This window comes from Tripterygium wilfordii, chromosome 14 (genome assembly GCF_013401445.1).
Source record: "Tripterygium wilfordii isolate XIE 37 chromosome 14, ASM1340144v1, whole genome shotgun sequence".
In the NCBI taxonomy this organism is placed as follows: domain Eukaryota; kingdom Viridiplantae; phylum Streptophyta; class Magnoliopsida; order Celastrales; family Celastraceae; genus Tripterygium; species Tripterygium wilfordii.
The window spans coordinates 13,004,603-13,028,348 of NC_052245.1; the positions used below are offsets into that span (position 1 = coordinate 13,004,603).

Below are 23,746 nucleotides of genomic sequence, written 5' to 3' on the forward strand. Positions count from 1 at the left end.
TGGCAGCAAACCTCGATTGGTCTTTGCATCAATTTGATGTAAAGAACGCATTTTTACATGGAGAGCTACAAGAAGAAGTTTATATGGACCTTCCACCAGGATATAGTCTACTTGGCACGCATAAGAAGAAGGTATGCAGATTGCAGAAATCACTCTATGGGCTCAAACAGTCACCTAGAGCATGGTTTGGCAGACTGACTCGAGCAATGCGACATTTTGGCTACAAACAAAGTAATGCAGATCATACTTTGTTTATTAAGAAGAAAGAAGGTAAAATAACAATTCTTATCGTGTATGTTGACGATATGATAGTCACAGGAAACAATGCAAGGGAACGAGTAGCACTTCAGCAATATTTGTTCAAAGAGTTTGAGATGAAGAACCTTGGTTCCCTAAAATATTTTTTGGGGATTGAGGTATCCAAGAATAATTCTGGGATTTTTCTGTGCCAAAGAAAATATATCCTTGATTTATTGAAAGAAACAGGGATGACCGCTTGTCAACCAGCCGATACACCATTAGAGGAGGGACTGAAACTTGGGATGAGTTCAAACCAAATATCTGTGGATAAAAGGAGGTATCAACGGTTAGTAGGCAGGTTAATGTATTTGGCACATACACGACCTGACTTGGCACATGCGCTTGGAGTGGTGAGTCAATTTATGCACAATCCTGGAGAACAACACATGAACGCGGTCATGAGAATACTAAGGTATTTAAAAGGGAGTCCTGGAAAAGGTATTTTGTTCACAAGAAATGACCATCTCAATGTCGAGGGATATACCGATGCTGACTGGGCAGGATCAATAGATGATAGAAGATCCACGTCTGGTTATTTTACATTTGTTGGTGGCAACCTAGTCACATGGAGGAGCAAGAAGCAACATGTAGTTGCTAGGTCTAGTGCTGAGGCAGAATACCGTGGAATGGCACTAGGCATTTGCGAACTATTATGGATTCAGTTTTTGTTACAAGATTTGGGTTATAGTAATGGTCAACCAATGCATTTGTTTTGTGATAATCAAGCTGCTCGAGATATTGCACATAATCCAGTCCAACATGATAGAACAAAACATGTAGAAGTTGATCGATTCTTTATCAAGGAGAAGATCGAAAGTGAAGTTATAAAGGTGCCGCATATTCGAACAGAAAATCAGGTAGCAGACATTCTAACGAAGGCTGTGAATAAGCGTGTCTTTCATCGATTCTTGTCCAAGTTGGGTATGTATGACATCCATGCACCAACTTGAGGGGGAGTGTTAATTGTTGACTTTGTTGTTAATTGTTGACTTTGTATTATAATAAGCTCCTTAATTATAGGTAGTGTTAGGTAGTGATTGATGATTAAGTCTTCCCAATGTTAGGTAGTGGTTGATGATTCTCCATGTAATTAGGGATTGTATATGATGCATTTAAAGGGGACCTTTAGACCGAGTAAAAAGTGTGAGAAAAACTATCAATAATATTAATTTTATCTTTCTCTCAAATCTGTGCTTTCTTCCAAATCTGTGCTTTCTTCCAACTAAAACTAAAATAACAAGCATAGTAATAATGATGTTGATGGCTTGAGGTTGCAAGGCCGCCTGCATCACCCAACGATAGTTACTATAAATCAATGCCATTTGAATAGAGTCTTGGAAAAAAACAAAATACTTTATGTATAGAAAATTGCTGAAAGATAGACTGAGACATGCAATTGTATACAAATTTTTCTCAAAACTCCAAGAGCATAAAATTAGAGGAGCACATCAAAAGGAAAAAGAAACAATAACAAAACTTAAATTGCTGTCATTAATCAGGAGAGTGATAGCAGAAAAAATATTGAGTGCATTTTCTTTCTTTTACATTGTCTTAACATGCTGTCATCAAGATGATTGAAGAATTGAGGTCTAATGAGAACTGTCCTAAAGACTCTCTTTCCCTCTCTCACAATAATACATGTGGAATTTATCTTTTCCAAACATATAAAACCTTTTACCTTTTTTCTTTCCTTTGTACAGAAATAACAAAAAGACTTCTTTCTCATGGCAATCAACCAATGCATGGATTCATAGAATCCCTTCAAAATTGTGATCCAAAAATAAATAAGTAAAAGAAAGAACAAGGTACAGTAAACCACACGAACTTAGGTGTGCCAGTACTTATATTATTAGTTCTCTTCTTGCAAAAGTTTCCTTCTTTGGTTCTCTAGTGTCTTAGATGTAATTGGGATTCATGAGATCAGAAAGATATAAAGATGGTATAACTGAAAGAGTTAAGAGTGGTAGTAATATAAGGTCCTAAAACGAATGTTGACCACTCATCAGGATGGAATATAATCGTACTTTGTATAATATAATTGTAGAAAATGCCACAATGGCACAACCCAGAGCCAGCCTCCCCACCATCTCGGCCCATTGGGCCGTGACAGTTCCCAGCCCACCTTCTTGGAAAAGGCTGGACAATAGGTTGAAGACTTGGGCAAGCTTATAAACTAGACACCAAGCCCCTCAACAATCGATGTGGGATTTTTATCCCTTTAACACCTTTTTAACACTCCCCCGCACTCGTGGACTGGGTATCAAAGCCCAAGGCCCAACGAGTGGACTTTTTCATCGGGGACGAGCACACCCGCTTCGATACCATGTAGAAAAAGCCCACGATGGCACAACCCAGAGCCAGCCTCCCCACCATCTCTTCTAGCTATGTTACTGACTAATGATATGTGAACACAATTAATGACTAATGAACACATTCAAAGTTGGCAGCCATCAAGGTTGAAGGTTGGCAGCCATCAAAGTTGACTAATGACATCCAATACTCCCCCTCAAGCTGGAGCAAGGATATTGATTGATCCAAGCTTGGAAAGTAACGAATGAAATTGAGCTGAAGAAAGAGCCTTAGTGAACATGTCCGCAAGTTGGTCTTGACTTCGAGTATATTTGGTAGAAATTAACTGAGACTGAACTTTTTCACGGACGTAATGACAATCGACTTCAATATGTTTGGTTCTCTCATGAAATACTGGATTGGAGGCAATATGCATGGCGGCTTGATTATCGCAGCAGAGAGTCATTGGTTGAGGATGAAGAAAACCAAGATCGACCAACAATGCCTTTAGCCAGATAAGTTCAGAAGCAGTGGAAGCCATTGCACGATATTCGGCTTCAGCGCTAGAACGAGCAACCACGAGCTGTTTTTTACTCTTCCACGAAACAAGATTGCCACCAACAAATATACAATAGCCAGTAGTGGATTTACGATCAAGAGAGTTGCCGGCCCAATCAGCGTCGGTGTAGCCGATTATTTGTGTATGACCATTGTTCTTCATAAGTAGACCACGACCAATAGACCCCTTCAAATATCTGAGAATTCGTTTAACAATTCCCATATGAACAATGGTTGGAGAGTGCATAAATTGACTCACAATACTGACTGCATGACTAATATCGGGTCGAGTAATGGTGAGGTAAATAAGCTTACCTACCAACCTTTGATAAATTTGAGGCGACCGAAGAGATTCACCATCTACAGCCAAGTAGGGGTGGAAGTTCGGTTTAACGGTTCGGTTTGGAACCGGAAACCACGAAACCGAATATTTTCGGTTTGTTGTTTTTATAAACCGGACCAAACCGTTTAATATGTACAAACCGTTTTAAACCGAACCGAAAATTTCGGTTTGGTTTTCGGTTTTACCGGTTTAAACCGGATAATTATTTGTATATATGAATTTCTTATCTCTGAACCTGTAAACCTACATTATGTATTTGTTTCAATTGCAAATTGCATTCTGTGGAAACTAGAAATCAACATGTTCAAATGCAAATTGGTAAATCACAATTCTCAAACATACATTCTTGAAGTTCCACTAATCCTTCACTCATTGAGTCCTTGGCAATTAAAAACATTAATTTGTATATATTGTTTTATTTATATAAAACTATAAAAATATTATTAAACATAAATTACTATTCGGTTTTCGGTTTGAAACCGAATTATAATTGTTGAGACCGGACCGTAAATCGAAAACCAAATAACCTGCATTTTCTAACCCGAAACCGGACCGTAAACCAAAAAACCGGACCAAATGATTTTTTTCGGTTTGGTTTACGGTTTGAATTACGGTTTGGTTTGGTTTTTTACACCCCTACAGCCAAGTTTAGTTTACTGTCCAACGGTGTATTTGCAGGCTTGCAATCGAGCATGTCAACTTCACACAACAAATCTAACACATACTTTCTTTGATTCAAAACAAGACCTTTGTGAGATGTAGCCATTTCGATTCCCAAAAAATATTTAAGGACCCCAAGATCTTTAATGGCAAACTTTTGATGAAGAACTTTTTTAATATTGGAGATGGCTGCAATATTATCACCAGTAATAATAAGGTCATCGACATAAATTAAAACTACTAATCGTACCCCATTCTTGATGAGAACAAACAAAGAGTGATCAGCGTTACTCCTTTTGAACTCAAGTTCCTCAAGTACCATACTCAACTTGGCATACCAGGCACGGGGTGACTGTTTCAATCCATAGATGGATTTATGAAGCTTACAAACCAATTGTGGATTACTGCTTTGAGGGTGACCCGGCGGTAGTTTCATATAAACTTCCTCGAGGAGATTGCCATGTAAGAATGCGTTTTTCACGTCCATTTGAGATAAAGACCAGCCATGATTTATAGCAATCGATAGCAAAGTACGAACAGTTGTCATTTTTGCCACCGGTGCAAAAGTCTCCGTGTAGTCGACTCCATAAGTTTGGGTAAAGCCTTGTGCAACCAATCTTGCCTTATGCCTTTCAATAGAACCATCGGATTTGAATTTGGTTTTGTATACCCAACGACTGCCGACAGCTTTCTTATCCTTTGGAAGTTGAACAATACTCCAAGTATGATTATCAGCTAGAGCCTGAAGCTCCTCTTGCATAGCCTTTTGCCAAACCTCTTTTTGATTAGCTTCAGAAAAGCTTTGAGGTTCAGTTTTGTCAAGGATGTTGCTAAGATAGGCTGCATGAGAAGAGGACAGTTTATGATAGCCAAGAACATTAGTGACTGGGTGTCTTACCGAGTATGACACATAGTCCTGAAGCTTTGATGGTGGTCGTCGGTCACGAGTAGGATTACGTCGAATAGACAGATCAAAATTTTGCATATCAGTTTCCACATTAGTCTCTAGAACCGACTCAGTGGGAGTTACTACGACTGGTGTTGGAGTGGATATTTGTTCACTGTCAGATGTTGCATGTGGATCAACAAAATCCACCCGTGGAACAATAGATAACCAATCATGAGACATATCCAGAGTTGGTAGTGGAATTAAAGTTGACTCCCCCTGACTTGAACTGCCACGAGACTGAGAATAATATGGAGTGTTTTCGTCGAACCTAACATCCCTTGTTACAATGAGCTTTTTAGAGATGGGATCATAACACTTGTATCCCTTCTTTGTAGATGAATATCCCAGGAAAACACACTTGGCTGCCCTTGGATCTAACTTGTCACGGTGAATTGCTTGAATATGCACATAACAAGTACACCCAAAGATTTTAAGATGAGATAAATTCGGCTGCTTTCCTGTCAACAACTCAGATGGAGAAGTGAAATTCAAAATTCTACTAGGCAAGCGATTTATGAGATAAGTAGCGGTGAGTACACCTTGGGACCAAAATTGTTTGGGAACATTCATTTGAAACATTAGAGATCTTGTTTTCTCAAGCAAGTCGCGATTTTTTCTTTCAGCAATACCATTTTGTTGTGGAGTACCAACACAGCTAGTTTGATGAATGATGCCATGCATGCTCAAGTTTGTGTCATGATATGAGACATATATTCTGTGTCATTATCTGATCGAAGAATCTTAATTTTAGAAGAGAATTGAGTGTTGATCAGACTATGAAAATCTTGAAAAACACTAGCAACCTCACTTTTTGATCTCAAGAGATACAACCAGGTGAATCTAGAAAAGTCATCAACAAAGGTGACAAAATATTTGTAACCATCAAAGGACTCAAGAACAGGACCCCAGACATCCGAATGTACCAATTCAAATAATTTATTTGAACGAGAATTAGAAGAAGGAAATGATAATCGTGTAGATTTTGACAAGTGACAAATGTCACAATCAACTGAATTTTTATTAATATTTGGAAAAATCTTTGCCAAAATTGACTCAGAGGGATGTGCTAGACGTTGATGCCATAATTTGTGCTTGGAAGCTAAACAGGCATTTACATGAAATCCCTTGTGAAAATCTTTGAGAAGATAATATAAGCCTTGAAAAAAAAATCCCTCACCAATCGTCTTCTTGGTGACCAAATCCTGGAATACAACATTGTGAGGAGAGAAAATAGCACAACAATTTAGTTGAGTTACGAGTTTGCCAACCGAAAGAAGTTGAAAAGGAAAAGAAGGAACACACAAAGCTGGTGATGCAATGTGCTTAGAAAGTAAGTTTACCTTTCCCTGTCCAACAACAGATACAGTATTACCATTAGCAACACATATTTGGGAAGGTGGAGATAAGAACTTAAACTCAAACAGATTTGTAGGATTATTTGTGATGTGATCAGTGGCACCTGAATCTATGACCCAAAAATCATGCACATTACTTAAATTCAGCGCAGTTGAGAAAGCTTTCAAAATACCTGATGTGTCATCAGTTGCACCATTTTTATCTTCAGATAGAAATCCAGCAAATTGACCAAGTAAGGCAGCTGACTTCCCATTGTTATCAGATTCACCTTGCTTTGCTTGAAGATAAGAAGCAAACTCATTAATAAGAGTTATTGGACTTGAGGAGAACCTTGACAATCCATCTCCAGCCATGGTTGTAACATGATTAGCCTTATATCCCGAAGGTTGAGTCCGTTTCTGAGGCATATTCTCTCTCGGAAACTTAGGCTTCAATTCAGGATGAAGTACCCAACATCGGTCCACTGTATGACCAAGATTATGACAATGATTGCACTTCAACTCAGGTCTCTTTCCCTTGTAACTTCTTTCTTCAGATCGTTTATGATTGAACATATATGCTCGGGCTTCAGATACCTCAGTTTTGAGGTTACAATTCATGACCTTTCTTCGGACTTCTTCCCGTTGAATAGTAGCACAAACACTCCCTAGAGAAGGAAGCTCAGAATTCATAAGTATATGACTACGAAGATCTTCGTAATCAGGAGCAAGATTAGCCAAAAGCTGAAATATTTTATCCTCTTCAGCCCGTTTTAGCAAGACAGCAGAATCAGTAGTATGTGGACGATAAACAGACAACTCATTCCACATACTTTTCATGCTACCAAGAAATTGAATAAATGGTTTACCTTCCTGTTGAAGACATGCAATGTCTCTTTTGAGTTGAAAAACTCGTGCCGCGTTATTTTGATTTCCATACATCTCTTTAACAGCATCCCATAAATCTGCAGAAGATTCATAATAACTGAAAATTTCAGCAACATGTAATTCCATAGAATTAAGTAGCCATGTCTGCACCATCTTATCTTGGGCAATCCAAGATTTATACTGAGAAGAATTGACATCAGGAACAACAGTACTTTTGTCAATAAACTCAAGCTTTGATCTTCCACCAAGAGCTAACTGCACAGATCTTGACCAAGGAAGATAATTGAACTCATTCAACAAAACCGAACATAATCGTTGGTTTGTATGAACATCAAAAGTATTTGAAGGTAGAGAGGCCGAGGGACTGCCTGAGTCGGACATGATTGGAGTGATTTCGGCCATTTAGAAAACAAAACGAAGAATAAAAAAAAGACCTCCTCTGATACCATGAAGAAAAGGAAGATATGGAAGAATAAGTGTTTTTGTATTCTTAATATTTATGGAATTACAACCCTAGTATATATAGTAACAAGATCATATGCATCTCCGCACTTCTAGCTATGTTACTGACTAATGATATGTGAACACAATTAATGACTAATGAACACATTCAAAGTTGGCAGCCATCAAGGTTGAAGGTTGGCAGCCATCAAGGTTGACTAATGACTAATGAACACATTCAAAGTTGGCAGCCATCAAGGTTGAAGGTTGGCAGCCATCAAAGTTGACTAATGACATCCAATAATAATGAAGAACTTCCGAAACATATTTAGTTAACGCTTGCATCCTAAAAACAAAGACAACATAAAGTCTGCAATTATCATCTCCAATGCATCAATCTTTAGATAGAAAGAGTAAAATAAAATGAAAATGAAAAAAAAAAAATGCAAACTGTCTTATTCAAGTTGACACAATCTAAGTACAATGATAGGCACTTACGATCATCATAGCGCATTCACGATCTTCTGAATTCAATAAAGATGGAGGAGAGACAATGATGATGCAACAGGGAACTCTAACCGGAAAATTGATCCCTTAAGATTACAGACAACAACTTGTCATAAATAGGATGTCCAGCTTATATATCCTAAGTTCCTGACCAATAAACAATTTTTTTGTTGGCAACTGAAAAATACAGACGTTGGAACTGAGCCTGATCAAAGGAACTTCCAAACTGAAAGTGAATGAATTGGCGTTCCCATCCACCCAACAATTAGGCTTTTCCCATTCATATCAAGTGTACAAGATCTCGCACGGGCAAAATTCTTGACCATCAGATCCGCTTGGTACAAGGAAGACATACTAAGATCTTTTTCCTCCATCCTAAAACGGGAAAAGAACGCCCTCCAAACGTCAATCTTCACATGGCGGGCTCTCCGTTCATTTCCATCAGCCACCACAAGACTCCTGATTCCTAGATTTAAGAGTTTTTCTGTATTGATTCTGTTTTTATCATACCTTTCCATACAAGCATCAATGCAATCAAAGTATGCACCATAAAAGAAAAGACCCTCAATAAAACGGCTCACAAATGCCGGCGAATTTAGATTTGCCTCAACTTCAGTGACCACCATTATACATGGATTGATGTTTCTGATTACTCCCATTAAATAATCCAGATGATCCGGTTGTGCAATCAGGTTAAAAATGAAAAACTCAGAGTAGAAAGCAACTGTTTCTTCAGTATCAAGCTCAAATTGATCTTCTTTGAGGTCAAGAATGTCTGATATTATGACAGCCCTAAAAGAGAAAGGTAAGTTCATAGATTGGGCAAAACCCATTAACCTTTTACCTGAAACCTCCGTTTGACTTGAAGAAAATCCCACTGCAGTTATCTTGAGAAGCTCAAGAGTGCATTCATGTCGTGATGCAAGAGCTTGCATCAGAAGTGTCCATTGCACTCCACATTTGATGCCAAGATCAATTATGTGAACCTTTTTTGCCTCAGCCACATTTTCTATAATGGCTTGAATTCCAGCAAATTGTTCAACCTGACAAAAGGGAACTTCTTGGCGGTGAGCCAGACTTGCAGAGCTAGCATCCATCACTATTTGTTCCATGTCAAATGAAAACTCCTTTTTAAAGCCCTTCAATTCTTGATCAATCTTCTCTCGAAGAGCTTCAGAAAAATAATAAGCTACTCGTTGAACAGGATTTCCATTAATGGAAGACAATCGATCACATCTGCTGAGAAATTTGATCGCAAGTTCAAATTCTTGGCAGCACACCTTCTCTGCGGCAGCTAGAAGGATATCAACAAGCTCTACATCTTCCATTTCCTCTTTAGAAATTCCAGAGAACGAAATATCAAAGGGATTGTTAAGCAACGGCACAACATCAACTTTCTCGGAAAAGGACTGAATGAACCTTTGACCAGCAACCTTCATGATTTCTACAGTTGACAGTCTATGGATCGACTCCTTCATGCATATTGATTCACTGCTTGGCTCAATTATTCGCCCACCATTCAATCGTTTGAATCCTCTACCATGACTTGTAAGCAGCTGAAGTGATGCTAAAGATTGTGGATACCTCTTTTCCTTCTCAGGCGTCACAACATCTTGAATTCTAGAGGATGTCTCACTGATATCTGCAATCTCATCCATGCATGATTCAAGTGCGGGAGAAAAGACATCAAACCTTAGATTGTCAAAAAGCCCGTAACCCAAAATTGCCTGCAGTTGCCGTTCTTGTTGCAGGTACTTGGAGAAAATAAATCCATCATCTTCATAAGACCCATAATCAGAACCAAGGGAATCAGTTCCTCGAGCCTGTCCCCAATCTTCCTCTTTATGAACTTGCTCTTTTTTCCACGCATTCCCTCCTTCGACACTCATCAAAGAATTATCAGAATTACTCAACTCATCACAAGGGTATGCTGCATTGGCCATATCAAACTTGGAAACTAGCTCAGAAACTTAAGTATTTCCCCTCTTGTGCTTAGTTTTCTAGTTAGCATATACAAGTACCTCTCAATTTCATTGGTTTCAATATAAGGAGAACAATCCTAAATGTAAATATATAGAAAAAATTTAACCCCCTCCTTAAATTCCTATTCGAATAAGAAAAACTTCCCATTAATTAATTCTATTCTGGCAGATTCTTGACACAAAAACAATCAAAGGAAAGTGACAATGACTTTGATAGGAAGATGATAATAACTAGGTGGCCTGCAGAGTATCACACAAGTCTTATTACATACGAACGCTGCTTGGAGATATATATATATATATATATATATATATATATATATATATATAATCATGAATAAAAGCGAAATACAGGTAGGCAAATTGTTGAAAGATTGTGACAATGCATCAAAGACATGCTTCACATACAGAGATTTTCCTTTGAAAACTAGAAAAGCATGAAATTGGTGAATTGCATGAGAAGAAAATGATACCTAGCTGTCATTCCTTATGGATCAAGTGTTGACGGCTTTGAAGAGTCCATGATTTTTTTCCTTTCTTACACTTGTTATTTTGTGTAGTGGCTTATTCCCCTTGCCCTGCTTTGGCTGTTTCTCTTTCGTTTTTGTGCTTAGTCAACGAATTTTGACCGTGCTTGATAAACACAAACAGAAGAAGTAGAACAGAGAGAAACAAAACGGCTGAATGGATCCTCTCTCTTCCTGCCATCACATCAAGCTCTCTCATTACCAGATTGGGTTTCATGTTTAATACTTAAAACCCCGCTAGTTTCAGGCCCAACTTAAAGCCCAATCCAGAAGAGATTTTGGGAAATTAAGGCCCATACATTTTGAGGTTGCTACTTGCTCGTCCTCACAGGGGCTGTATACGAGCCAAGCCGAACCTTGGCATGCTCAGGCTTAAAAGCTTGGTTCAAGAGTCAGTTACCAAAGTACCATTCTACCAATGAGAGGTTACTCGGTTGATAATTAATTATATTAGACATGTGTGCGTCAAATGTTTGATTTTAATTATAAACATATTTCTCTGTGAAATTTCAAAAAAAAAAAAAGAAAAAAAAAGTTAGGTTACCACAGTTCGAGTTCGACTAGGTTAAAAGATTATCGAGTCAGCTCGTGAGCCTGATCAGTCGAATGCGAATTATCTTGAGTTTGACCTTGAGATAAAAACGAGTTTCAAATGAGATTCGAGTTCGATTGAAACTCGTGACGAACCAAGCTTTTATCGACCCGAATAGAACATGAGCTCAAATAGCTCAGTTAGGGTACAACCCTAATCCTGGCTAATCACTATAACAAATTTTTGAAAGATTCTCATTAGCCGATTGAGTTTATTGCAATTGCATGAGGTTTTTCTTGGTAACCGGCCAACCGAGTGCCTGAAATTAAGATTTATTACATGATTCGTTATAGGATTTGACATGCAAATCGGAATAATCAGATAAAAATGACTATGAGACGTAGAAAGAAAACAAAAAAAAATAATAATGTAGTTATATTATATGAATGTTGTATTTATTGGTGTTGTGAGATTCTCTTTTTTATGTCCTGACAAAAATATAATTAGGCCAATGATATCAATAGATAAGATTTTTTATTAGCATAATTTGACTTTTTTTTATTAATCTCCATTCAATTTGAACACAGAATAGTCACGTTTTCATTCAAAAGGGATGAACTATTGTTCTCAGAGATAATAACAGTGGCATGCATGTCAACAATTAAATTAAGTGGTGGCTGTCATCTAACTGTGCGAGATTAATTTCTCTTGATTCCAAATCGGTTCAAAATTTGAATCCTCCATATACTAAAATCAACAAATAATAAATCAATATCATTCATCTAAAAAAAATGCGAATTTGATTTCCCACAATCATCTTATGTGAGTTTAAATCCAAAACAAAAGTTGTAATTGTATATGTAAAACCAAGTCAAATTGTTTTTTTTTACATATTTATTTTAAAAAATGATCGATCAACGAAATAACTGATTGATTGGTTGAATTTTATGTAAAAATAATCATAATCGACTATTTTCACCCTTAATATAAATATTTTTAAACAAACATTTTTTTTTAAACATTCGACATATGTCTAAACTCGAGTTATCATATGTGTGCACAAATGAATTTTCCCACCTATGACTAAACGATATGATAAATTGGATCAAAATGGCACAAGAATAATATGTAAATACGCATTATGCTGCAAAATTGTTCTGGCCCCCCCACCCCAAAAAGGAATTTAACAGGGGGAAAAAAAGATTTAATAAAAATGCTCAGCCAATAGCAATAAGAAGCAGTGACACATCATCCACCAAAATATCTACACGTCAGCACCGTAGCATCACATGACGCGTCACGTTAATATTCGAAGTCGTCGTCGTCGTCGTCTCCAGCTAACCTCATTTATTTCGCGTCGCCTTTTATAAGACGAAAGATCGGAACCTGTCGAACCGATAAGCTCGTAGACGCACAGAAAAAAGTACAAGCGTCGAAGCTGGTAGGCTGATTGGACGGTGGTTGATAGCGGACATAGCGGTGTGAGGTGGATCTCAGATCAGGCTTGTGATCAATGGCGGAGGATAAGTACAATCTGAAGAATCCGGCGGTGAAGAGGATCCTACAAGAGGTGAAGGAGATGCAGTCCGATCCTTCCGATGATTTCATGAGCCTCCCTCTCGAGGTTCGTATTTTGCAAACCCTAATTTAGATTTCTTGTATAAAATTGTATGTGTTCACTCTGTATATATTGGGATTTTGAAAATTTTAGTTTAATTCGTTATAGATCGAATCTCTTATTATATTTTAAGTATCAAAAAGATTAGGCTTTTCGTCTGCCAGTTTTGAATATTCCATTGAAAGTGTGATATTTCTCGATATATTCGCTCTTGCAAAGTTTATCATATATTTGTGCGGTAGAATTACTGCCTCGAAGTTGTTAACATAGATGATCTGGGAAACCTGAGGGGCAGTTATTGCTCTTAGAAACATATATTTAGTGTTGTTTGAAGAACCCCTTCGTTAGTGATTCATGATCAGTGTGTTTGTGTGTAAATATGACTGTCATGGTCAGTACTTGTTTGCCATATACATAGTGAGTTGGCCTCAGATTGAACTGTGTTTAATCATAGTGAGTTGGCCTCAGATTGTTTGTGTATTTGATGAACTGTGTTGGAGGTCTTAAATTCATGCAGTTTTTCATTACATGTAGTCTGTAACTCAGGATAATTTACTTCATCTAGTTTCCTTTGATGGTTCTACTTCACTTTGTGCAATTTCGTATTACTGAATTAGTATATTGTGTTGCTTATAATCCAGGCTACTATGTCGTCTATTAAACATTTGTTTTTTGTCTTCAGGAGAATATATTCGAGTGGCAATTTGCTGTAAGGGGTGCTTCTGGTACAGAATTTGAGGGTGGTATTTATCATGGAAGGATCCAGTTGCCTTCAGAATATCCATTTAAGCCTCCTTCATTCATGTTGTTGACTGTATGATTCTTCTTTATTCTAAAAAGTTATAGGCACTCCCAATTGATTGTGTACTAACAAGTTTCCTGCTCTTCTTTCAGCCAAATGGCCGTTTCGAAACAAACTTTAAGATATGCTTAAGCATATCAAATCACCACCCTGAGCACTGGCAGCCTTCATGGAGTGGTAAGTTTAGTTAATCTTGAAACTCTACAGTGTGGTTTGAATTGTGTCTTAGATAGAGATAATTGTTGAGTATTTCGGATCACTCCGGCATGAAGTATATTCTGCTGTTAGGATCATGGGGCCACTGTCACTCTTCAGTAATTCCCTTAGTCTTTTATTTGCTTGTACATAATTCATTCTCCTATTATCTTGGGTGGAAACTAACTGGCCTATTCTCAAATCTGAGATACTGACCCATCTTATCTATTGTTGGCACTTGGCAGTACGGACTGCTCTAGTTGCACTCATTGCATTCATGCCTACCGACCCAAATGGTGCATTGGGCTCACTGAACTATTCACAGGAAGAGAGGCGTGCCCTGGGCGTCAAATCTCGTGAAGCAGCTCCCAGATATGGGACACCAGAACGTCAGAAGCTCATCGATGAGGTATGCTTGTGTTAGAATTTCTTGTTTGTCCTATATGACAATTCATAGGCATTCTGTTGATGAACGATGGGGTTGTCCAGATCCATGAGTATATGCTAAGCAAGGCACCCCCTGTTCCTCGACTCAGCACTCCAAAGGGTGCTGAAGAGCAATCTGTCGATAGAGAAGGTGAAGTGCAGGATAGTTCTGAAGATGGTGCTGCCATAGCTGCTACTGGGGAAATACTTCCAGATCAGGCTGCTGGGGAAAGGATTATCGAAGAAAACCAGGAAATTCCTGTGAACACTACTGCCAGTCCTGCAGCAGTGAGAGTATCTGGAGAAGTTCCTACCAGAGGCTCCGCCAGTGAGCCAGTGCAAAGGCCAGGGGTGAAAGTTCAAAGATCCGCTGATGATCGTTTGTTTACTTGGGCTGCTGTTGGGCTTACCATTGCAATTGTGGTCCTCTTGTTGAAAAAGTTCATGAAAGCTAACGGACACAGTGCCGTGTTCATGGATGGAGGGTCGTAGATATCATGCAAGCTTTTCCATTGTAATGCCATGCAATACAGTCTGTGGAAGGAAAAAATTATCTTAGATCTTCCTCATAATTGACCAACTTGTAATTTAAGGTCATTGTTTGTGGCTGATGGTATATATATATATATATATATGTATCAACTAAATTGCATTGCTTAATGCAATCTTACCTTGATAACCTGTCAATCGGTTTTTATTTTTGATGTGATTGTATGAAGCCTATATCTAAAACAGTCTTAAATTCCATTCAATACTCGAACACAAATACGATCCTCGTAGGGCTTCCCAGAACTGGAAGTCTGGAACATGATCTGGTAAGTTTCTCAATTTCAAATGTTGTGTGGTGCCAAATTAATAGTCAGAAAATTCCCTTTCTTGAAAGGTTGGATACCTCAACATGCCATGTACACTGAGGTCTGTCAATCCGAGTACCGTTTGACGCTAACGTTCAATAAGTTCATATGGTATACTGACTACAAAAAAAACAAAAGAAAAAAAAAGGGATCATATTAGCATGCAAATCGAAGCCGGCATCTTCTCATGAAATCGTCTTGTAACATTGGAGACTACACAAAGGAAGGTTAGACTTGGAATCCCGGTACTTGTATGCATTTGTACAATTTGGCCCAGCACATTTTTCCCTTGGTGGAGGATAACTGACAAAGGGTAAACAAAAAACCATAATAAACTAACAAGCAGAAGTCATAAACCATAAAGTGAGAATCACGGTGGTAATCGACGTAATACTGGGTTGGTAAGAAAAAAAGTAAACCTGTACCTGCAGGGTGTTGAATTAAATATACTTGGCAAACCAATATCTTCAGAGAATACGACGAGAGTACCATTGGGACTGTTGATCCACCTGACGGTGTTCGATGCAAGTGTGTTCGCTCTGGCAACCCTCTCCTGTATTAAACACTGAATTAGATTGCTGTGAAAACAAACCACGTCCCAACAAAGAACACAAGATTTTTCAATAAAAAACCTGTGCCAATTCATCTAATTGACTTTTTTTTTCTTCCTTCTTCTTCCTTCCAGAATCTTGACCAAGAATTTTTCTGATCGCCTCAGCCTATATGAGAAGAGTTATACAGCTTTCAGATGGAATGCAAGGTATTTATAAGATTAAAAAAAGAAAAAAACAACAACATTGGTCGACAGACCTCAGCTTCCCTAGCTGCCTTCTCCGATTGCATTTTACGTCTCCGTGCAGCCTCCACTTTCTTCAGTTGCTGCTCCACTTCAGTATGCTTGTCCTTCTGTTCTGTACTCAAATCAACCATCAATGGAGCAAAATAAGTTTAATTGATATCCATAGATATTAAGCAACCATGCATTAGTACACTTGAGTTGAACCAGAATCTTTCCAGCATTAGATTTTAATTAATACTTATTAAATGATGTGCAAGAGTTAAGCACAGAGAAATGCTCACTTTTAGGTGGGGCAGAAGGTAAACCATTTGGGAACTCAATGCCGCCAGATAAAACATCTTTTCCAAACAAAAGGGCTCGTTTGCGAGTAGTGGGAATCGATTCATTTCTTCCTCCTACGTATAAATCAAGCGATACCCCTTCTTGCTTCATTTCAGATTCAGGTTCATCATCTGATATAGGTTCTTCTTCTTCAATGTAATCTTGATCCTCGTACACTTTATCTGGTCTTGACTTCTTTCTATCATCTTTACCAACGTTTCGTGATCCCAGATTTTCAATTGCATTAGAAAATCTGCCATCATCCATTCGGCCACCAGTTGTGATCTTCAATGTCCTCCTTTTTCTCTCCCTCCTTTCATCCCACTTGTACCCCTGATCTGCAACAACCTTCGAAGAATTGAGTTTCCCAAGGTACCGGATCTCCTCATCTTCATCATCATCAAATCCTATATCCAGGACACGTCTCTTGGGAATCCGCTCACTCTTACGAACTGACTCGTTATAGGTTGTTGCATTCACAGGAACACCTGATGCCTTGCCCCTTGAAAAACTTCCAGAACTAGGTACGATTCCAGAAAAATCTTTTGATTGAATTCTCAAGTCTTTCCCACCACAAGTAGGATAGAAGCAACTGCTATCTCTGTTGTCCTGCACCAATCACGTTTCTATAAGAAGGTTTCACGTAATCCAGTATAATAGTAACTTTACATAACAAAATCAACAACATAAAATCATGCAAGGATTAAGTACTGCACAATGTATCTTCAGGAAACAGAGAACAATGGCATCGATTGAAGGGAAAATTAGAAATATAATAATCTAGATGAAAAATGATACAAATTAAAAGGCAAAATGTAGCCCGCACTTGGGGGGTAAAAAAGCAATCCTGTACATTGGACAAGAAATCCTCAATGATCTTGCCATTCGGACTAGTCGCCAAAATACCTGATCCCATGAACACAACATATGGCAGAAAAACAGTTTGGGGGCATAACAAACAAATCTCATCCAAATAGCATTTAACAGTTCCTATAAGCAATTGCAAACAATCAACAAGAATCAGTGTACGATACCTGGCAAAATGGAAGTTGTTGGAGTGGAGATTCACCAAAGCTGTGTCCTCCAGAGGCATAACCTGCTGCAGATTTAGTGTGAATTGTATGAGTAACACCACCAAGCTTGAGCTTTAGCTTCTTCAACTTATTATCACTTCCTAGTCCATCAGATCCAACCTCATTGGTTTCGCTTACTAAATTTTGTGTGGATAGTGACATAAAATTATGGCCCTGCATCAACGACTGTGAGTCACTGCGAGGACGACGAAACCCGTTGCTCCTCTTCTTCCTTGCATTAGAGTCAGATCCAGCAAACCCAGAGCCGCCAAAGATTTCCATAAGTATAAATTTAATTATTCTTCGCGGCTGCAGTGCTGCTGCTCAAAACCAAAGGGGTTAACTGCCTACCAAACAGTAATAACATGGAAAGGCGAATATTCTATGTATTTAAAACCTCTCATTGCCAAAAGCCTCCACTATAATGCAACAATTAATTTTATCCCGCACAATCAAGTGTAAGATTCAATTCCTAGAGGTCACAATCAAGTGTAAGATACAAATCCCAGAGGTCACAGGCGGACATGTGGCTCAGTGGAAGAGTTGCAGGGTGTGATCCAAAGGTCACAAGTTCAATTCTTGGACACAACCTCCCCACATATTATGTGGGGTAAGGTCTGCGTATATCTTGCTTTTCACCAACCTCACCCATTGTGGGAGCCAGGTGCTATCCACACACAGCCAATTAGGAACGAACCCTTGATGAGCAAGTACATCAAATCAACAACAAACACTTTAAGCAAGAGCACTGGATGAAATGTTTGAAAATAATGAAAGGAAAGGAACACCAGATTATAAAACCAATTCATTGAAAGAGCGAAATTCCCCATCGCCTAATGACATAGCACTAAACAAAGTAGCTCATTCCCTGCATATCACTGAAAGATGCAAAGGTCGGAGAACCTCAAATTTGCTATTATGATTTAACCATTCAAAAAAAAAAAACAAAGTAGCTCATCAAATAAATGCCAATAATCTTGGATAGATAGAAACCAAATCAGAGAACAAAGAAGAACAAAGAAACAGAAATGACAAACTAACAGCTATTACAAGGTTACTTACACCCAAAGCTCCATTCATTAAACTGAAACGAACGCAGAAACCCATCAATATCAATTTAAATAAAGAGGAGAAGCATTATTTTAATGATAAAACCAACCGGTATCCTGGTCCCTGTGGTTTAATTTCTCATAAAACTGTCCAGATAAAAAGATAAAAAAAAAAAAAAAAAAAAAAAAAAACCATCCCATTCTTTACCTCTATTTTCTCAGCAACCAAACGGAAAACAACCCCACATTAATGTCCTTAAACACTCTCTCTTATTGAACCACAAAAATCCCTATAATGCTTTTAATAGTTATTGTAGAAACTAACATTATAGTCCATCACCAAACAAGGAAAGATGTATCCTTTCCTCAGCATGTTTCAAAAAATAAATAAACAAAAGAGATCGCATTTTCCCGAAAAATTATCCCAAAACATCTCTCTGAAACAGCCAACATTTCAGACAAAACAAAGCAAACATAAAAAGTTATTAAGATACTTACATTGCAAGAGAAAGTAACACAAACCCTAAGTGACCATGGAAGGAAGTCCGTTGAGTCGAAGCTTTGGCCACCTCTTTTTCTTTTTCTTTTTCTTTTTCTTTTACGTTCTCTTTTCTGGGTAAAGAGGATGGTTAGGGTTAGTGTAACAGAGTGAGTTCAGATATTCTGAGACTGGTTTCAGTGAAGGACGCTCAGACCTGAGACTCATTATCTTCTTCATTTTTTCTTCTTCTTTTTTCTTTTTTTGCTATTTTTCATTTTTCGCTTCTCGTCCAAAAAGGATTATACACACAGATCAACTGCAGAAGTAGCGGGCCGAAGCCCGAAGCTGGCCCATAAATTACCTGACACCTCACTAGTCAAACTCAAAACCTATAATTTTCTTCAGCTCTGTAACCTCTCTCGGGAAGGGGTGACAAAACTTTCTTCGATCCGGATGATCGAATTTATTCTATCAAGATTAAATCAAGTTTGAACACAAGCTATATGTTCAAAATCTGGGTCCGAACACAAAATTTGTTCGGTTTAAAATCGGGTCCGAGTCCAAACATATCTTGTTTGATTTACTTGTCCAAACTCTAACCCAGATTAGGTTAGTGTCTGATTTACTTGTCCGGATTTAAACCAATCCGGATAATAGTCCAGAAATATAAATATTTCGTAAGCATGTGTTGTTGTCCTATCCGGAACCCATTTTTTGTCACCCCTACTCTCAGGTTAAAATGACTATTAAGCCCCCTCAATTTTTTAATTCTATTTGTAAAATTTTTAGGTTGGGTAAATTGTCTCTCATTTTAACCTCCAATCCAATCCACATGGCACGTGACATATTCATTTATTATGAGCAAATGCATGCCAAAAATACCTATTTCAGAGGTGTACTCACACAACCTATCCCGAATCAGACGAGTACTACGGGGGCCTTGTTCACTTTACATAAACTTGAATGCAATTGATAATCTGAACATAATGCAAGTCAATGATTCAATTCAGAACAGAGCTTGATTTATTACTACAACATTGATATCCTTTTTCCACATCCTACATACTTATAAATGTGCTCATTCAAATGACATTCAAGATCAAATACACACTCTTGAAACCAAAAAAAAATTACAATATCTCATCTTCAATTGACCAAGGAAGCAACGGCAAGGGTGTTGCTAGCCATTTTACTAAGCAACCTATCAATTGCAGCTACTGGAGATTTCAAACCTTCAAACCCATCATCACAAGTTGTATAATCTGTCAATGCAGCACTAAGCATACTATTAATGGTGCCAATATCACGAGCTGGGATCGCATCCAAAGCACTCTGGTAATTATCCAAAGCATCATCATAGTTATCCTTACAGTCTTTAATCATAGCTAAAACCTTGGCAGGGGTAGTCGGTGCCGCGATAAGCTTTTCCGCCTCAGCAATGGCTAACTTAGTGTGTTCAGAGGCTGCTTTTATCACCAATTCAAGCATAGCAACGGCATCAGCAGTCGCGTCCTTCGCGCCAGATAGCAAGGGTGCTATGGAAGACTCACAAAGAGATGAGTAATCGGTGGATGCGCAGACTTTCTTTACTAGAGGATCAACATTCGCCGAGAGGCCATCAGATGGGTTTCCTTTTAGCATTCCTAGTAAAGGAAATTGAGGTGTAAACGGCGTAGGCTCCACCGGAGGCTGCTCTGGAGTGGTTGGTGGGGGCGAGCCATGGCTTTTCTGATCTTCCGTCTCTGGTGCTGAATCTGTGTTCTTTGTTGTGGTCGTTTTGGGCTGTGGAGGATCTGTCGTTGGAGCTGAAGGTGTAGTCTTTGATGGCTGAGCCTGAGGGAATGAAACAGGCTGCATTGGTGGTGGAGTTTGCGATGGCTGAGAAGGAGTACCAGCTTCGGATTTCCGAGGCACGCAAATGGCGTGGACAGAAATAAAGAGTGAGAGAGTGAAGCATGAGAAGACAAGCAGTTTCTGATTGTTCTTGGTCTCCATTTTTTGGTTTTCTTGAAGAAAAATGAGAAGGTGAAAAGAAGATTTGTTATGGGGAAAGCCGAGAGGTCTTGTTTAGTTTGTAGCTCCTAAATAAAGAAGGTAGTTGTTGTGAATATAGGATGACCAAGAGGAATTGTTGGTTTATATACTCAGCAATTCCATGAGGAAAGGCTAACCATTGTTTATTTGTTGTTTTGGCATTGTATTGCGGAGGATGGCTATGGTCTTAATTTCTCCTCCATTTCTGGTTTTACACACTTAATTCTCCACCATTCCAGTTTTAGCACCAACTTGGGGCACCATAGAAACTAGCGCTTGTGTGGTACAAAGGCATATGTAAAACATAGTATATCACTATTTTTTTACACCGATCTTACGGATTCTAATATTTTGTGTCTCAATTATTTCAAATATTGAGATAGACGTACATGATTTCATGTGGATCATGTGAAGCTCACGATTTCACATGAATCATGTGTGTCTACCTCAACATTTGCAATAGCTTGGACAAAAAAATACTGAGATTCTTTTGTATTTTCATTATTTGCAAGACCAGTGCACTACCTCTGCTGCATTAGCCGTGTCGGTGGGGTGTTGTTTCCTTGTCTAAAACATTTACTTATTAGAATCCTGTTTAATATTTTTCTAGTCTCTATTAATATAGGTCGTACTATGGAACACAATGGTCTCGATACCTAAGTCAGATGACTTTGCTGATACAGAGAGTCGTCATGGGCTCATGGCTTCCAATAGGAAATCCTTTAAGCTGCAATTTATGATTTCTTTTCTGCTTATACTTTATGCTTCTGAAATCTCTATAAAGGAACTTTGCAAATTCTAAACAAACATTTCAAGACCTAATTTATTTCATTATTACAGAATCCATACAGATACAGAACAGAACCATCCTTTCATAGCAGTCCACCTCACATAGTAACTGCATATTAACATAGACCGGTTACCATTAAAATACAACGCATCCAGTTTCAACACAACCCAAAAGAAAACACATTTATTTGCCACAATTTCAGTTCTAGATCACAAGCAAATTAGGAGTGTGGTGAACAAAGCCGGCTCGTTGAGAACATTGTTGCACTTACTCATGGTCCACATTCTTCACCACCGTAACGGGACAGGAAGCAGTATTTACCACATAGTTGCTTACACTTCCCATTATGGCCCTGCAAAATGCAAAAAAGAAGGAAATCAATACTCAACTAACAGTGGCTTCAAGGATTACTTGTCATCTAGAGACTTAACACTCTACTTTAGGCTACAGATTTTACTATAGCAGCCAGCTTGATGTCTATGTTTTCAGTAATCTTCACCATGTGTGAGTATTAAGCAGAGGCTTATTACAAGAGCACGTTAAGCGCAAAGCATGATTATGAACGCACAGAATCATAAAATATGAACTTCCCCACAAAGGTACCCCATTTGAAACCATGTAGTATCCTCAAAGACAACTTTCTTTGTAAAATAAATCAACATGCCAATTATTCAACAACATGAAGCTGGAAAAAGAGCTTCCAATCTAACGGAAGGTTTAATGGGATTTTACCTCTTGATCTTCCCGAGCCCTCTGTTTCCAATAACAATGCAGCTAAGAGGGATTTTGTCAATTGCCTCGCATATCTTTTCACGGGCATCTCCCCAGTATATCTTCATGACTACCACAATCTATTCACGTTTCTCAAACTGATAATTAGAATACAATTACGTTAAAGAAGAGGTCTCACTAATGGATTTGAATAAAACATATACATACATCTTTCTGCGATGCAGCAGTATTAAGTATATCCAGTGTCTCAGCATCCGGCTTCACCCCATATTTCTTCATCATTGATAGATCCGATAACTCACTAAGTGGGATCAAAGCTTCATGTGGGTAATTAGACAAAAAAAGTTAACAACAATAATTTGTATATGGATAATCAGACGCAAAATTTCTTGACAAAGAAAAAAAAAACAAGCAGCCTTAATCTTACGCATTTGTTGTCTACTACATGATTAACCATAAAGAAGAACCAATTCATTAACAGTATAATCAACACAAATTTCCTCACTCACTGAAAGGGAAATCATAAGCAGAAATCAAGCTTAAATTTTTCCAGCAAAAATAATTATCATTATGAGGGTTCTCTATAACAGCATCCATAAAATTTCTTCAAGCTCTACACAATCAATCAAATACATAATCCATCAATGGTGGAATGAAATAACAAAATGTCCGTTGACGCATCTACCATTTCCTATAAACCCAGATCATGACATATTGAAACCCAAAATTATATTTCTGATACAGTATTTGTTAAAACAGAAGCGTATTAGTGTCAAATAATTTTTCGGGAAAGCAAACAGAAAGGAAAAGCAAGCTAGTGAAGTGAGAGAGATATATTACGGGAACCGGTGACCTCCCAGAGCTGCATCTCTCCCTCCTCGTAGTACCCCTCGGGACGTATGGTTACGAGGATAAGGTGATCCCCGTCCCGGACGAGGTTGTCCACTGCCCATTTCAGTGCTTTCTTGCTACATGGCGAGAAATCCACCGCCACACCAACTCTTCTCTCTCCGTCCATGACTCTGGCTCTCCTTTTCCCTCTGCGTGATCGCGATATGTGTTTGTTGAACTGTCTGTGGTCTTTGATTGAAGAAGAAGATGATCCGGAACTTCAGAGGCAGAAGAGAGAAACACAGACCATATGCCTGAGGGATTTACTTGCGTGTGGGTTCCGGTGCTGTTGTTGAATTGTTTGTAACCTTTGGATTGATGATGTAATATGATCGCTGAAATCTAACGGTGATTCATGGTAGAGACTTGAG

General features: G+C 38.4%; 5 protein-coding genes across 9 annotated transcripts; 1 reads left to right on the forward strand and 4 right to left on the reverse strand.

Moving 5' to 3' along the window:
- Positions 1–1,523: 1,523 nt before the first annotated feature.
- LOC120014368 (DELLA protein RGL1-like) lies at positions 1,524–10,947 on the reverse strand. Of its 3 annotated transcripts, none has more exons than XM_038866302.1 (2): positions 8,261–10,547; positions 1,524–1,583 (listed from the first exon to the last, which is right to left on the reverse strand). In XM_038866302.1, exon 1 carries the CDS (start codon positions 10,210–10,212, stop codon positions 8,479–8,481), a length of 1,734 nt encoding a protein of 577 aa, XP_038722230.1. In that variant the 5' UTR covers positions 10,213–10,547; the 3' UTR covers positions 1,524–1,583; positions 8,261–8,478. The 3 variants fall into 3 exon arrangements, with proteins under 3 accessions (XP_038722230.1, XP_038722232.1, XP_038722231.1); XM_038866304.1 differs by lacking the exon at positions 1,524–1,583 and adding an exon at positions 10,725–10,947 and having other exon boundaries at positions 8,193–10,145; XM_038866303.1 differs by lacking the exon at positions 1,524–1,583 and adding an exon at positions 10,725–10,947 and having other exon boundaries at positions 8,193–10,199.
- A 1,710-nt stretch (positions 10,948–12,657) lies between these two features.
- LOC120015250 (ubiquitin-conjugating enzyme E2 32-like) lies at positions 12,658–14,960 on the forward strand. The gene is made up of 5 exons (XM_038867581.1): positions 12,658–12,934; positions 13,611–13,742; positions 13,823–13,907; positions 14,171–14,334; positions 14,415–14,960. The coding sequence occupies exons 1-5, from the start codon at positions 12,824–12,826 to the stop codon at positions 14,841–14,843; spliced, it is 921 nt and encodes a 306-aa protein (XP_038723509.1). The 5' UTR covers positions 12,658–12,823; the 3' UTR covers positions 14,844–14,960.
- A 162-nt stretch (positions 14,961–15,122) lies between these two features.
- On the reverse strand, positions 15,123–19,210 carry LOC120015249. 3 transcript variants are annotated; one of them, XM_038867580.1, is made up of 7 exons: positions 18,946–19,210; positions 17,360–17,715; positions 16,286–16,934; positions 16,016–16,116; positions 15,838–15,924; positions 15,631–15,758; positions 15,123–15,508 (listed from the first exon to the last, which is right to left on the reverse strand). In XM_038867580.1, exons 2-7 carry the CDS (start codon positions 17,678–17,680, stop codon positions 15,391–15,393), a joined length of 1,404 nt encoding a protein of 467 aa, XP_038723508.1. In that variant the 5' UTR covers positions 17,681–17,715; positions 18,946–19,210; the 3' UTR covers positions 15,123–15,390. The 3 variants fall into 3 exon arrangements, with proteins under 3 accessions (XP_038723508.1, XP_038723506.1, XP_038723507.1); XM_038867578.1 differs by having other exon boundaries at positions 17,360–17,718; XM_038867579.1 differs by having other exon boundaries at positions 17,360–19,210.
- Positions 19,211–20,074: 864 nt separating this feature from the next.
- LOC120014271 (proteoglycan 4-like) lies at positions 20,075–20,923 on the reverse strand. The gene has a single exon (XM_038866186.1). It carries the CDS (start codon positions 20,921–20,923, stop codon positions 20,075–20,077), a length of 849 nt encoding a protein of 282 aa, XP_038722114.1.
- An 835-nt stretch (positions 20,924–21,758) lies between these two features.
- On the reverse strand, positions 21,759–23,648 carry LOC120014415 (universal stress protein PHOS32). The gene is made up of 4 exons (XM_038866363.1): positions 23,325–23,648; positions 22,692–22,801; positions 22,485–22,603; positions 21,759–22,104 (listed from the first exon to the last, which is right to left on the reverse strand). The coding sequence occupies exons 1-4, from the start codon at positions 23,500–23,502 to the stop codon at positions 22,020–22,022; spliced, it is 492 nt and encodes a 163-aa protein (XP_038722291.1). The 5' UTR covers positions 23,503–23,648; the 3' UTR covers positions 21,759–22,019.
- Between the last annotated feature and the right edge of the window lie 98 nt (positions 23,649–23,746).

What these genes read in the sequence shown, in the direction of transcription:
- LOC120014368 (XM_038866302.1), bottom strand. Translation starts at nt 10,212, where the DNA reads ATGGCCAATGCAGCATACCCTTGTGATGAGTTGAGTAATTCTGATAAT.
- LOC120015250 (XM_038867581.1), top strand. Translation starts at nt 12,824, where the DNA reads ATGGCGGAGGATAAGTACAATCTGAAGAATCCGGCGGTGAAGAGGATC. An exon ending in CTTCATTCATGTTGTTGACT is followed by an intron (nt 13,743 to 13,822) that starts GTATGATTCTTC and finishes CTCTTCTTTCAG; the next exon opens with CCAAATGGCCGTTTCGAAAC. An exon ending in GTCAGAAGCTCATCGATGAG is followed by an intron (nt 14,335 to 14,414) that starts GTATGCTTGTGT and finishes GGGGTTGTCCAG; the next exon opens with ATCCATGAGTATATGCTAAG.
- LOC120014415 (XM_038866363.1), bottom strand. Translation starts at nt 23,502, where the DNA reads ATGGACGGAGAGAGAAGAGTTGGTGTGGCGGTGGATTTCTCGCCATGT. An exon ending in CTGGGAGGTCACCGGTTCCC is followed by an intron (nt 22,802 to 23,324) that starts GTAATATATCTC and finishes ACCCACATGAAG; the next exon opens with CTTTGATCCCACTTAGTGAG. An exon ending in CTGCTGCATCGCAGAAAGAT is followed by an intron (nt 22,604 to 22,691) that starts GTATGTATATGT and finishes AAACGTGAATAG; the next exon opens with ATTGTGGTAGTCATGAAGAT.
- LOC120015249 (XM_038867580.1), bottom strand. Translation starts at nt 17,680, where the DNA reads ATGGAAATCTTTGGCGGCTCTGGGTTTGCTGGATCTGACTCTAATGCA. An exon ending in AGGCAGCTAGGGAAGCTGAG is followed by an intron (nt 15,925 to 16,015) that starts GTCTGTCGACCA and finishes CTTCTCATATAG; the next exon opens with GCTGAGGCGATCAGAAAAAT. An exon ending in AATTAGATGAATTGGCACAG is followed by an intron (nt 15,759 to 15,837) that starts GTTTTTTATTGA and finishes TGTTTAATACAG; the next exon opens with GAGAGGGTTGCCAGAGCGAA.
- LOC120014271 (XM_038866186.1), bottom strand. Translation starts at nt 20,923, where the DNA reads ATGGAGACCAAGAACAATCAGAAACTGCTTGTCTTCTCATGCTTCACT.